The sequence below is a fragment of the Engraulis encrasicolus genome, chromosome 18 (genome assembly GCF_034702125.1).
Source record: "Engraulis encrasicolus isolate BLACKSEA-1 chromosome 18, IST_EnEncr_1.0, whole genome shotgun sequence".
In the NCBI taxonomy this organism is placed as follows: domain Eukaryota; kingdom Metazoa; phylum Chordata; class Actinopteri; order Clupeiformes; family Engraulidae; genus Engraulis; species Engraulis encrasicolus.
Genome location: NC_085874.1, coordinates 8,307,234 through 8,321,408, shown reverse-complemented (window position 1 = coordinate 8,321,408; position 14,175 = coordinate 8,307,234). Strand labels below are relative to the sequence as shown.

The window sequence follows — 14,175 nt, the reverse complement described above, 5'->3', positions numbered from 1 at the left end:
ATGATGCTGACAGTGTTTCCCACAGAAATTTTGGAAACTATGGGGGCAGCCGGAATTTTTTTTGTCGGGGGGGCGTCGGGGTCTTTTCACGCGGGCCTTTTTTTGGTGGGGTGTTATTCGCGCAGTGTAAATGCAAAATGGCAAAACAATGAGTACAGTATGACATTGGCGCATGGAGAAACTATAGGCCTAGGCCTACATTTCAGCCATTTATATTTTGAGAAAAAAGGCTACATAATACACATGCAGGGGTCTATGTAATGAAACAAATAATAAAACAAAATAGGAGCAGAGATAAGAATTTAAGATTACTGTGAAATTGTTAACGCATAAACAAAAAGGGTCTAAGAGGGTAGGCTATGCCTTTTCCCCACACACACATAGGCGTACACATTCTACATGAGGGGTGCTGGTCACAGGGCCAGTTTTTCAAAATTCCTCCCATTAAAAGGGCTGAACAACATATTACACATTTATGTATATTCACATTCATTACACATTAATTTCTATATGCAGCCCGATGTCTCCTCTGCCTTGTCAATGAAGGCCTGTCACCTAACTAATTACAACTGTAAAACAAAGCCTGGGGAGTGTTAGTAAACTCATCCCAACTGTCCCTTCTCTGAAGGTTTTTTTATTGCTCCCAAACCGAAGTTAACTACAACTAGAAATGCATTCAGAGAACGCAGACCTCCGCCAAGGAAGTTCAGTTCGTTTTGGACATAAGTGGAGTCATGATGTGGTTTCATGCATTTAGGCCTATAGGCTACATAGCATTTGTGTTCAGGTAATTGAACCGTCAAGTCGTAACCAAATTATAGTTCTACTGTCTCTTTGATCATTTTCATGTCCTCTAGCTGTGGTTTGTTTAGTTCACCTTTGATTGTTTTATTGGCAAAGGCATTGTTCATGCTATAGCCTATGCCTTCTGTGATTTGCAAATGCACTTAAGCCTTGAAGCTCATTGCTACATAGTCACATTGTTGATGATTGGCAGCATGCCTTTCATTAGGCTACCATCTAAAACAAAATACAAATTAAAAAGCACTATTTTCATTGGCCAACACCCGTAGTAGACCTACATTATTCTACAGTAGTGCAGCGGTCCCCAACGCGCAGTAATAGGCCTATTATATTATATTATTATATATATAGGCCTATTTTTTTGTAATAACAAGACAACACACTGTGGCTACTTTGAGCCGTTCACTTAATTATTGAATCAGAATGAAATGTGCAAGAATCCCCTTATCCAGTGGCTGTGCATGGATGGTTGTGGAGTGTCAGTTAGCCTATTGTTTTGGGCTATATTTCGTAAGGCTAAACAAACTTTTGAGAGGTAAATCCACTTCTAAAATTTCTAGCTGTTGCAATATCGTTGCAATATCGACACCAACATTGTGGTGCAAACGCAATTGCTTAGCGAGAGACATGTCGACTCGACTGGGGGAATCATTGCCTACCCCGAGACTACAGTTGTTGGAGAAGTTCCTCCTACCTGTGATAGGTCTTGGCGCTGTGGCTTGACCCGAGCCTGCTCTCTATTTCGTATTGAAAATAACTGTTCGCCGCATTTCCAGCGTTCATTCGTTATGAAGTCTAGGAACTAGTCTATGGAATGTTTGTAATGCTGATGGCTTCAGTGCGCGGGGATTTGGGAAGCAGCAAATCACCGTGGACTAACGCAATTCGCGCGCGCCTTTCTTTGAGCTTCATTTTATATGAATGTTTTGTGACAGCATTGTGAACTTAAACGATCTGCGAGGCTGTAGCTAAGGCTGCTTTTTGATAGCGATTTTGACTGCGGTAGGCTAATGCATTTCACTTCAATGCTCTGCCCCGGTGTGGCTGCGTGAAGGTGGCTGCGTGAAGGTACGCCAGTTAGTAAGTGGGTGCTGCTCAGGGCTCCTCCTCAGTGGTCCTTGCGCACCCTGTGGCAGGCCATGTAGCAGCGTGACGAACACACACAAATTCGGGCCATCACATAACCTCCTGGCGGAGGTAACAACTTGACTAGGCACTTGTGTTTTTCTCTATAGGATGTATTTCCTCCAGGAGGAAACTGCGAAGGAAATCGTAATTCAAATCGTTTTTTAACAAAAACGGCAATCGTAAAAAAAAAAAAATAAATTGTTTTACTTTTTTATTTTTATTTTTTTACGATTGCCGTTTTTGTTAAAAAACGATTTGAATTATTGAAAAAATTTTTTTTTTTATTATTTTTTTTAAACATTTTCGGGAAACTATGGCGGCCAAATTTAAACTATGGCGGGCCGCCATAGTTTCCTCAATGTATGGGAAACACTGGCTGACTATGGTGAGACCTGCTGGCGTGTAGCCTACTGTACATTTTCAGACATCTGTAAAGAAAATGATGACAAACGAAGGGTGATGAGAACAACATATATTTCATTACTATTTTATTACTAATATATAAACACATGCAGAGTAAGCAGATCAGGGCTTTTTCTGAATGGGGAAATAGGGGCGCTCCACCCTCATACCTCCGCGGGTGCACCCTCATACTTATTTTTTTTTTTAATATATAAATTACTTTTTTGAGCGTCCCTAGTAAATTCCCCCCGGAACCTGTCATGAAAAAAAAAAGCCCTGCAGATGATGGTGTTAGCTTTACATTGGAAGGTCTCTGGTCTCAACTCAGGAGCATACTTTATATTATATTAGGGATTTGAAACTTTTCTTACCTGACAGTGAGTCCTGGCTCTGTTTTCCAGGTGAAGTGTGGTTTGTTGTTTGCCTACAGAATGAAACCATGTCACATGAGGATGGGGAAAGGATGTTTACTACACAATGCACTCGTCAGTAGGCCTACAATCGCCAACATTACCCAGACAGCACACTTATGTCTTGCCAACGTCGGCAAGATGTATTTTTTCCGATGTGAGAAGTTGTCTTTTAGTTTAATTATGCTGTTGCACGTTTTCGCCAATAGATGGCATCATAGGACCAGCAATGAGTGCAGAGGCCCTCTCTGGTGCAGTAGCCAGTGACTTCGGTCACATAAAAAGAACGAAACGTGGAAGTGACAGGCTTTGTTATGATACAGAAGGCAGCGGTGTCAGCTGTACAGTTATGCTGAGGAAAATGTAAATAAACAACGAACTTAGCGAAACTCTACACACTTGAGGACCTTAGGCCTATTCATTAAGTGTGCAAAGCATTCACGCAATAATGCCACCAGGTCACATTTAAGATTTAACATACTGATAACGAACGTAGGCCTACCAATGACCATCATTTCATCACCAACTAGCAACTTGGAAATTTGGCAATACAGAAACGAACAATATTTAACAGTTCACGGAGGAACACAGCTAGACTACGTTGCTTTTCCGATGTGGCCACTGGCCAGCATAGTGCCAGAATGGTAGTGAAATGTTTACAGCATCTTGATGTAAGGACTTGGCTACGGAAGGAGGGAATCCTTACACCTGATGCACGCCAAACAGACACATTTTGCTTTCAAAAGCAATGGCATTCAAATTATAATTAAGTTACTTGACAAGCCGACAGATCATCAAACACTGAAAAATCAGCATGCTGCCTTAGGCTAATAACAAGCTAGCATTGTCGTACGTGTTTGTTTAACAAAGCTCAGTCATTTTGGTCAATCAGCCACGTATATACATGTTTTTATTTTACTTACCAAAACTGCAGAGGTCCTTACAGAATACGGAGAAGTACATCCAAAAGTACAACAACGCATATTTGTGGGGAAAGTGTACCAAAATTAAATAACCCATGGCAGTGATGAAGCTGTTGAAAGTAATGCAGCAGGGAGGGGGCTTCCCCTGGAGACGGCGCGAGAGTCGTCCTTCGCCTTGACGACGGCCTGCCTGTCAATCAAAACAATAATTCTAAAGAATGTCAACTGCCAATCAACCCAAATAGCCATGCTCATTGGTCATTTAAACTATTTTAATAGCTTTCTTAAATAAAGGGTCAGCCCGAAAAAAATATCTGGGTTGTTTGGGAGGGAGGGGAGACTATCGTAGGAACGAAACAGAGCCGACTTGGCAAGAATTGGCAAGGAGCTATATCGCTTCAAGCCCACCATTGAGAATAATGGGAAAAGGCGCTCTGAAGAAGTCTGTGGTCTGTACTCTGAGGCCACTGACGACGGATTCTCTTCACTGCCGTCCAGAGGTTGCCATGTTTATGTGTGTAATAGTCTGAACCTGTTTGTCTCAATTGCCTGTTTGCACAATATTTTAATATATTTACACGAGAGAAAGTAATAAAAGAAACTGTATTGGGATCATCGACTCTGTTATCTGTACAGCGAACCTGTGTTGCCTATGTGTATTACTTCAAAGGGTTAATATCCTACGGCCTAACCCTCCATAGGTGGCGTAGTCGTGCTTGTTCAGTTAAAGAAACTATTTTAACTACCGTAGAAGTTCCACTCTGCTACACTAACAAGCGTGTGTCCAGCCATAATTGCTACCACACAGCATCCCACAACAGCAAATACAATTTGTCAAACCACAAATACAGCATAAATGCACATCCTTCAGCAATGACAGCAAAGTCCAAAAACAATGGGTGCATTCCAAACGGTGACCTTGCGTCCTCCACTTGGGCTTGTGGCCTCGCGTTTCACTGATGCCCCGCCTCCGTGGAGAAAACCATTGCGTTTCCCTGCTGTCAGCCTAGCCACAACAATGTTTGGGGGACTATTCTTCATTCACCATCCAGTTTGCAAATGAGGAAATTACTTTACAATTGATCTTTTGCGAGATATTGAAATATAATGCTGATGTCAGTGTGTCATTACAACGTATTACCAGAGAGTATTACCAGTAGAGACTTGAAGAATCTCTGGTATTACTTGCTGGTACGAGGCCGCAAGCACAAGTGGAGGACGCAAGGTCACATATTGGAACGCAGCCAAAATATCTCAGCTGATTGACTACTAATTGAATAATTGAACAATTGGGTAAATGGGACCAACCACAACTGATCTTTGTATAGCTTAAATTTAGACCGTTACAAAAGGAAGTGATGTTTTTGGGAGTAGAAAGAGAATGTCTGGACGAGGAAGGCAGACAGTGAGGGGCCCAGGGAGAGGGGTAAGTGCAGGAAGAGGGGTATAAGCAATGAGAGGGGCTGTTGCAAGAAGAGGTGCAGGCCCAGGAAGAAGAGCAGGCCAGAGGAGAGGGCATGGAAGAGGCGTACGGATGCGTGGTGGAGGCATTCAAAGAGCCCAGAGAACAGTGGTGACTAATGAAATCCGTGCTACTATAATTGATGACGTGATAATCCATGGTCTGTCACTGACAGCGCATTCAAGCTGACTGAGAACTGTGCCGGTGCCCGTTCCCGCACCTACTCGCGAACCGGCCGTCGTGTTCACGCCAAAGATTTCAGTGTTTGCGAACCGCAAAAAAATTGCTTTTTCTCCGCAAAACATGATGACAATATGGCCGTCAGCAGGTTCATCTGGGTAACACAGTCACATGCTGAAAAAGTTCAGAGCCCGGGCGGTTCGCAGATAAGCACTTTAGTGCCGAACGTAACTGGTGCTGGCACTGGCTCCGTTCTGGTCGGCCTGAAAACGCTATGAGAGAGGCAGGTGAAAGGGTTCAGCCCAACTTGCCACGATCAACAGTTGCCAACATTGTTAGCATATTTCAACAAACCAACAGGTAGGCCTAAGTGTTTGATTTTACATGCATTGCTTCTATTCTCACTGGTAAATAACGTCATATGGTAATTTTGGCGTTTTGTATTATCCCTCTAAAGGGTGCAATGCCTTTCTCGCTCTGGGGGAAGAGGAAAGCTCCTCAACAATGAGCAAGAGAAGGCCATTGTGGCAATGGTTGTGGCCAACAATGAATTAAAGTTGCGTGAAATTCAGGCCAGTCAGGAGATGTTTGAAAATATCAACAGCATCAGCCAGACCACTATTACACGCACTCTAGCAAAACACAGAGTGTGCATGAAGCAGCTCTACACTGTAGACATCACTATATGCGCAGCCATTGCATATACAGGTCTGCTTCGGCACAGGTCTCAGGTAGGGCCTGACAACACTGCATTCCTCGCATTTCTCAATGACCTCTACCAGCGCTTGGTTCCACAAGAGGATGATGAGGGAGACCGGACCTTTGTCGTCACTTGGGACAGCGTGGTTTTTCACCACTCGCAGGTGGTGACAGCCTGGTTCAGGGACCACCCAAAACTGCTACCCCTCTTTCTTCCACCATACTCGCCCTTTCTCAATCCGATAGAAGATTTTTGTCCAGCATGGAGGTGGAAGGCGTTTGACCACAAGCCCCATGATCAAATAACCCTCCTAGATGCCATGGATGCTGGCTGTAGGGATATTGCAGTCGAAGATTGTCAAGGTTGGATTCGCCACTCAAAACACTTTTTCCCCAGGTGCATTGCCTTGGAGGATATAAGATGCCATGTGGATGAGAACATGTGGCCAAACTCAGATGACCGTAGAGATTAGATAGCTAGATGGATAGAGATAAGATTTTTTTTGTTTGGTTTCCCTTGTTTTTCTGGGTATTTTGTTGATGTATTTTGCTGTACTTTTTTGGGGAAGCATTGCACTTTTGTGGGTTTTTTTTTCATACTGCTTTGTGTTCAGTGTACTTCAAATAAAACAACAGTGAAATAAACCATTTGTAAACTCTACTTTTTACTGAAATGCTTTTGAATGTGACTATTACATGTCAACACAACCAAGATTTTTGGTGTAAACCAGTGCATTGCTTGTTTTTCATGGAAATTCGTATAAACTTGCACACAAAAGTCTATGTAGTTATGAAATGTGAAAACCATTCGGGATTTTGAACCATTGTGTGCTTTGACTGACTTCATATAACTTATGAAGTGAAAAAGAGTGTTATTCTCCGACAGAAGTAACAGTATGTGCTTTTGAGAAGAAAACAAACTATTTGGCCAATTCGCCTTTCAGCAGCAGAACCCCCAAACGGTAACTGACCAATCATAGCATTAGCAACGGTTACTAAGTTTGGGACCTCAGTCAAACATGCCATTTAGATGAATGGAAGTCTATGGGAGTGCTCCCTACTCGTGAAGAAAAAAATAAACTTTGTGCCTATGGCGTCTGTAAATCCGTCAAACGATATCCAAAAAGGCAGGAGGGAGGCGTTACATTTTATCCCTTCCCAAAACCAAAGACCCAGGGAGAGAAATACAGGCTGTGGATTAAGCGATGTGGACAACCACCAGCTGAATGTCAGCAACAGAAGCTGTCACAATCACATGAATTTAATGCTACAAATGTGATAATCACACGGATTTAATGCAGCATATGTGAAAGGTGACTTACCCCGCTGTACACAAGCATTTCTGCTCTTACATTGTCCCGACAAGAAAGTACAAAATTATGAGGCGCTTGCCTCGTCTCACGCCTAGTACCGACTGGGGAAATTGGCAGGCGGGATCCGCGACGCGCAATATCGCGCTGGGGGTGTGGTCACGGATACTCCCAGTAGATTCTCCCCGGGGCTAACTACGCTGCTCACCCGACTTTCGAGCCTCGCGGCGCGGCATGTGTCTCGCAGCTGACACCGGGTAGACCGAGCGAGATAACAAACGGCGAAAGGTCGTTTGCACACATTACTCACCCAATATCACAACACAGTGTGTACATGGCTTAAATTTGATTGTGTTTTGGTCCTAGATAACATTTAAGCCCCGTTATATCATTATAGAAGTACAGAAGTAGTCTAATATAAGCTTGTAGCTGCCTGGTTCTGGTAAAATGCTAACGTTAGCTTACCCGGTTAGCTCAAAACATCGAGTGATCAAATGGCAATGTGGGGTAACCTATTTGTGTTACATAAGTTCGTGGTGCATTTTTACATCAATCCGTGGTAGTCGTGACATTTATAAGCATCTAGGGTCTTTATATTAAGCAAAAACGTGATGTTGGAAATCACAGAAATCGCCGCCATGTTTTTCAATTTTTTTTGTAACTCCCGCCCTTGCTACCCATACGCCCATCTGATTGGTTATTGGACCATCAAATTTGCATGATATAGAGATCTCGTCTATATCAAACCGCGTCCCGCTGCGATATCGCTTCCCCTCCGCGCTGTCAAGCGCGATATCGCCCCCATTCAAAGTCAATGAGAGCGGAGCGGAATTACTCTGTGTGGGTACGGGCCGTTAGAGACCTGTAGGCTTTACCTAGCCTAGAAATCTAGACGCCCCTAGTGGCCGCAAAATGAATTTGCTCCCGGGGGCAGTCTAGCCACCCTGAATCTACAACCGATCCAAGCTGGATCGGGGTTGGCGGCCAATCAAATCGTGAGGGGCGGGATCGGGGGCCGGGCTACCTAGTGACGACAGAGTGTGCGACGTTTCGTGTGTAGTCCCAGAGAGAAGTAAACAATGGCTGCCCCTAGCGAATTCACGGCGTCTTTCGATTCAGCTTTGGCAACGACTCTCGAAGATTTGGATATTCATTTCACCTTGCGAGACCAGCAGATAACGGCATTAAAGTTTTTTCTGCAGAAAAGGGACGTTTTTGGAGTATTGCCCACCGGATATGGTAAAAGCCTGATTTACCAACTTGCTCCGCTGGTGGGGCGACGCATGGGTCTGCTGCACAAACCACTGGTGGTTATCGTGTCACCCCTTTTAGCACTTATGGACGATCAGGTACAAGAGGCCGAAAAACTGGGTCTTACAGCTGCGCAACTTGGCAAAAGCGACCCGGAGGAGATCCGAAGCGGGCGGTACCAGTTGGTGTTCGGGAGTCCGGAGTCCTGGCTTAACAAGGAATGGCGATGCTTGCTAGCCAGCAAAGTCTACCAAGACAACCTGTTGGGCCTTGTCGTGGATGAAGTTCATCTCACATACAAATGGTAAATATACTTAATGGTACGAATAATATGAACAATGTAAGGTGCAATCGAAGCTACCACAACTAGCTACTCTGATGTTACATGCAACTCTGTGATGTTTCACGATAGTCTAGCCCACTGACTTACTTTAACCATCTAAGTTACGGTAGCAGCAAACCATTCGAAATCAAAGCTAACGTCATCGTCCACACAAACAGCGAATTGTTTTGGAATCCTGCATAATGTAATGTGTGAGCTTTTGCGATCGGTTTTTGGAACACTAGAGCTCTATGCACATTCCGAAACGATTAGCTGCTATCATTCCGGTCTGCTCCTAACATTTAACAGTGGACTGAGAGATTGGGGTGTACATTTTACTTGTAGTCTGCCTGAGTTGATGACGCGCGGGCGGTTGTTTTAAGTGTGCCATAGCTGATGTCACATTGGTTGTGTTTTTATTTTATTTGTCCCAGGGGAAAGGCTGCTAGAGGAGAGAAGGCTTTCAGAGAGAGTTTTGCCAGACTGGCCGAGCTACGGTCCATTGTAAAACCAGGTGAGTAGGCTATGAAATGTTGTGACCCATGACCATTATGATCTCAGTCTGAAGAAAAGTTATTTTACACTGTTCTCACTGCTGTTGATCATAACCCGGCAAACGGAGGTTTCAAAAGTAAAAGTACATTTGTGGTTTAACAAGACCAGTACACGATATTAGGGCCTGCACATCTGTTACTCCTTTGAAACTAACGAGATAGACTGTACTGATACTGAAACACACTAAAAACCCTGTAAGGACCCACCACTGATCCAACCAGGGTAGTCAGCTGATTGTAAGACAATTACACAGGTCTACTTTTTACTCAGATAAGTTAAGTTACCTATGCTGGAAGGAAACTTACCTTTTTTTAAAAAAAAACTTTTGACACCTCTGCTGGCAAGTCAGACCCTCCACAACCCTTTGTGACTTCACCTCACATATTTGGTTGGATTTTTTTAATGGCTTACTTTAATGAAAATGTATTGTACTGTAGATGCTAATGCATTTACCTTTATTCTCCAGGTACACCTATTCTGGCCTTGACAGCAACGGCAGACCTGGACTCGCAAGCTGTTGTCAAAAGGCAGTTACATTTGGAGAATGCCACTGAAGTAATCATAAGCCCAAACAGAAAAAACATAAGGCTTGGACTGTCTACAGTGTCTTCAGATAGCATGGAGTGTCTGAACTGGATTGTGAGGGCGGTTAAAGAGAAGGGTCCAACAATGGCACCAATAATCATCTACTGCCGTACATTGCCTATGTGCGGGAAGGTGTTCTGTCACCTACAGTATGAACTTGGTGAGGACAGCTGGGTGGATCGGGATCCAGAACACACGGCAGAAAACCGACTCATTGGCATGTTTCACAGCCAAACACTTCCCCATCACAAGATCACAGTACTGGAATCATTACGTGGCAATGGTTCATGCAGAGTGGTTGTAGCCTCCACAGCTCTGGGAATGGGACTGAACTTTCCTAACATATCACATGTTGTGATGTATGGCTCACCTGAGGATGTGGAGGCCATTGTACAAGAGGTTGGCAGGGCCGGGCGAGATGGGTCTCCAGCACATGCCATAATTTACAAATTGAAGCAGGAAGCAAGAGTGAATGAGGGCGTTAAGACACTGTTGAAGAAGGGCATCACTAGTTGCCTTAGGAAGGCCTTATTCTCACACTTCGAACAAAACACTGAGTGTGTTCTGCCGGGCCATTTGTGCTGCTCATACTGCCACTCTGTTTGCTCTTGCAGCTCTCCCAGTTGTGACGTGGCAATACCCGATTACGAACTGCCTCAACAGTACACTCATGCCGTTGTCAAAAGCAGAGAAGTTACAGAGGATCAAAGACTGACGATTAGAGATACTCTGTACAGGTACAAGCTCAGCTTAGTCCAGAACATGCCTCTGTACACTAACAGCAGCGACTGCACTGGTTTTAGTAACGAGCTGATAGACTGTGTTCTTGAGCGCTGCACAGATATATTTGATCTCCCATTCATAATGGACAACCTACCGGTGTTCAGTAAAAGGCACGGACAGGAAATTCTCAGCATTATTTTTAATGTCTTTGGGGATTTTGAATACACTGAAGTTGATCTGCCTGTGGAGGAAACTATGGTGCCAGACCAAGACTACACAGGTTACTTTGACTCTGACTCTGATGCAAACGCCTTGTCCCAATGGAGCAGTCTAGAATCCGGGGTGTCACAGTTGAGTACAGACTGAAACATTTGTTAGTCATTTCATATGACCACTGTACATACCTCTTACATCTTTGAAAGTACTGCCTGAATACTTATGTCAGATGACTGCCTGTAAATAAAATTGAAGAACGATCTCAATTCTTGTTTAAGTGTTTATTTACATTTACAGAAAAAGGGTGAATTAGTTGTGTACTTAATAATGTGCATATTATTTACAATGGGACATAAAAAGCAACATACCCAGGATTTAAAAATGGAAATCAGTAGTCAAATAGTATTAAGAAAAGAAATGCAAGATATTCTTGATTGTGAAATGGTAACCGGTAGTAAAATACTGTAGATACAAAGTAAAAAAAAAAAGTGACAATGTTACATACAATGTGCTTTAAAGTGACTGGGTTGGAACTGGCTGGTTCAATTGAGTTTAAACATGTTTTACAAGTCGAGATACTCGCAGCAAACACTGAAAAATTGTGCTAAATAAGTGAAATTAAATACGCCTGTTAGAAGAGGCCTGTAACAGTCTAGACAATATTTTGACAAACTGAATGCATGGTAAAGTGCAGAAAGGTAAGGGTGCAATTATGAGTCATCAAGTGTTAATGCTTAAATAAGTACTGCATAGATCTGAAGGTACCTATAGGGACTTCACAAGACAAGAAACTACCAATGAGTGAGATTTATTTTTTCAGTTTTCTCCACTCTTTCAGTTTGAGCATCATCCACTCCCACATTTCCTTTTTTTTTCATTTTGTGCAACAGATTGCTGTCAAACTTCGGGAAAGCCCGAAATTCCCTTCCAGGTATCTTTGACAACAGTTGACCCTCCCTGAAAACATTAATCAGAGTCAATATATCCTGTGTCTGCTGCTCAGCACGATGGATGCCACTTGGCTTTTTCACACCCAGTTCAGTATCAACTTTGTCCATTATCTCTTTCAAAACGCCTATGGCCTTGCTGACTCGGCTAGCAGACTCTTCAGACAGGTTTGGACCCTGACCCTTCAAGAAAGACTTCAGGAAGTTGTTGAGGTGTTCTAAATGAAGGTCTAAGGGGATGTTGCCTCCATTCCCTCCCCTAGTGCTCCAAAACCTGTTCCAGGTCACGCTGTGCGACATCCGAGGCGTCAGACACGCATTCACCTGAAGTGTCAGGAGTAACGTACTGTATGCATAGTGGCTGTGCGCATGGGCTTTGTAGAAGAGCAGAGCTACTTTGTACAGCCTCATCAGTCGTTCTCCGTCACCCTCTTTCACAGCATCCAGCATGTCCCAAAGGAGAAAGCTGAAGCTGAGACGCGCCAAGGTATGTTCCTGCTTGTGGTCTTTGTTGAGTGATGTACCAGGCAATGTTTCGGGGGACACGTGTAAGTTGTGCTTTTTAAGCTCGTGATTGTCTCTGTATTTGGGATAGGTGTATACCTGCTGACAGCCTGGCGCTCGACAAGGGTACTGCTTTGCCTGAGTCGATGTCACATCTGCTTCGCCGAGACCAGTCATGGCCTCAACCACATCCCCAAGCAGGATGTACTTATCGACCACCTCAGCAGATTTGGCATGCAACCATGTTCGCCTCGTGTCTGTTGATCCTGATGCAATGTCCTCAGGAACAAACGATTCCGGGATGTCTAAGTCACATGGAAGAAAAAACACAAACAAAAGCAAAGGTTTACATTCTTCCCTCTACCCAAACAGTTCAGCTTTAAAGCACTGCTGTCCCATTTCAAAACACCCTATTTATGTACCTTCGATATCCTTCAGGCCAAAGTGCTCCATGGCAGCCGTCAGAAGCAGCGCAGTAGTGTCTGTGATGACAAAATGTTTGTATGCGTTGTAGGCAGCCTTGGGACCCTGTTTCGCATTGCTGCACCTGTGATACAAAGAAATGTTACCGTCACTCTTGGTGTTCGAACCAGCCACCACTATACTTCAGCCAGAAAGACTCCAGAGAGATGAATTAGTTTAAATGATTTAATGTTAACATTGTTGACATAGAATTGACAGAGGGTAGATAGTCTTTGGCGTAGGTCCAATCATCAGCCCGGGTCTTGCGCCAGCGGATCCCGGAGAGCCTGCTGTAGCCGTGCAGCAGGAACTGGATCTTTAACCCCCCGGACAGGAAGACTGGACCAACCTGGTGGTGGTGGGGATGGTGGAGGAGATTTTGAACCGGCCATACCTGAGCAAGCGAGAGGGGAGAGTTAGACACGTCACTATAAAGGAAATGGTGAACGCTGATTGGCTCTGCAAAATGCGCACGTGACTTTCGTCTTCCTGGCAGAACTACCGCAAGCTCTCATTTCAGCCAGAAAGACTCCAGAGAGATGAATTAGTTTAAATGATTTAATGTTAACATTGTTGACATAGAATTGACAGAGGGTAGATAGTCTTTGGCGTAGGTCCAATCATCAGCCCGGGTCTTGCGCCAGCAGATCCCAGAGAGCCTGCTGTAGCCGTGCAGCAGGAACTGGATCTTTAACCCCCAAAACTAAGAGGGCCAGGTTTTAATCCTGCCGATAAAGATTAAAATCCTGAGATAAGAACGCAACTTACCCCCAAAAAAAGAGAGCAAGGAGAAGAGGAGACAAATGACCCACCGTAGGCGACGACTGGAACCTACCTAGAGCAGATAATGGGAAGGGAGAATAACTGAGATAGACATGACATTATGAAGGTATGCGGGAACAGCCACCCCTAGTGGCCACACTGTAGACATGTAATACACCAACACCACCACCAGTAGTTGTAGCAGACTGACAAAAGGTCATGCAGACACGCAGAAGGACCCTCACATGGAAAGTTGCACAGGAAAATGACGTTTTCAATTAGGCGAGCTGCATTATTTCTTTTCCCTATTGTCTTTGCCACGGCTAGGCAAGCAGCATTTCCCTTTCTTAGCCACGGCTAGGCGAGCAGCATTTACAGGGCTCTAATGTCACTTCATATAACCAGCCAAGGTGGCTAGTAAAAGATAATGTTGCTACCCGAAGACATACTCACCAATAGGAAAAAGTGGCTTGAAGGTTTTCTTTTCAGATCAGCCAAACAGAACATTCACCGGCATTTGGCTGGTTAGG

At 44.1% G+C, this 14,175-nt stretch overlaps 2 protein-coding genes across 3 annotated transcripts; one reads left to right on the top strand and one right to left on the bottom strand.

Moving 5' to 3' along the window:
* The first annotated feature begins 8,219 nt into the window (after positions 1-8,219).
* On the top strand, positions 8,220-13,012 carry LOC134468966 (ATP-dependent DNA helicase RecQ-like). Of its 2 annotated transcripts, XM_063222926.1 has the most exons (3): positions 8,225-8,873; positions 9,326-9,405; positions 9,913-13,012. In XM_063222926.1, exons 1-3 carry the CDS (start codon positions 8,398-8,400, stop codon positions 11,118-11,120), a joined length of 1,764 nt encoding a protein of 587 aa, XP_063078996.1. In that variant the 5' UTR covers positions 8,225-8,397; the 3' UTR covers positions 11,121-13,012. The 2 variants fall into 2 exon arrangements, with proteins under 2 accessions (XP_063078997.1, XP_063078996.1); XM_063222927.1 differs by lacking the exon at positions 9,913-13,012 and having other exon boundaries at positions 8,220-8,873; positions 9,326-9,713.
* On the bottom strand, positions 11,762-12,928 carry LOC134468967 (uncharacterized). The gene is made up of 2 exons (XM_063222928.1): positions 12,844-12,928; positions 11,762-12,726 (listed from the first exon to the last, which is right to left on the bottom strand). The coding sequence occupies exons 1-2, from the start codon at positions 12,872-12,874 to the stop codon at positions 11,762-11,764; spliced, it is 996 nt and encodes a 331-aa protein (XP_063078998.1). The 5' UTR covers positions 12,875-12,928.
* Positions 13,013-14,175: the final 1,163 nt, after the last annotated feature.

Coding starts and splice junctions, on each gene's coding strand:
- LOC134468966 (XM_063222926.1), top strand. CDS start 8,398: ATGGCTGCCCCTAGCGAATTCACGGCGTCTTTCGATTCAGCTTTGGCA. Junction 8,874..9,325: donor GTTCATCTCACATACAAATG/GTAAATATACTT, acceptor TATTTGTCCCAG/GGGAAAGGCTGCTAGAGGAG. Junction 9,406..9,912: donor ACGGTCCATTGTAAAACCAG/GTGAGTAGGCTA, acceptor TTTATTCTCCAG/GTACACCTATTCTGGCCTTG.
- LOC134468967 (XM_063222928.1), bottom strand. CDS start 12,874: ATGGAGCACTTTGGCCTGAAGGATATCGAAG. Junction 12,727..12,843: donor TGGCCTGAAGGATATCGAAG/GTACATAAATAG, acceptor CATGTGACTTAG/ACATCCCGGAATCGTTTGTT.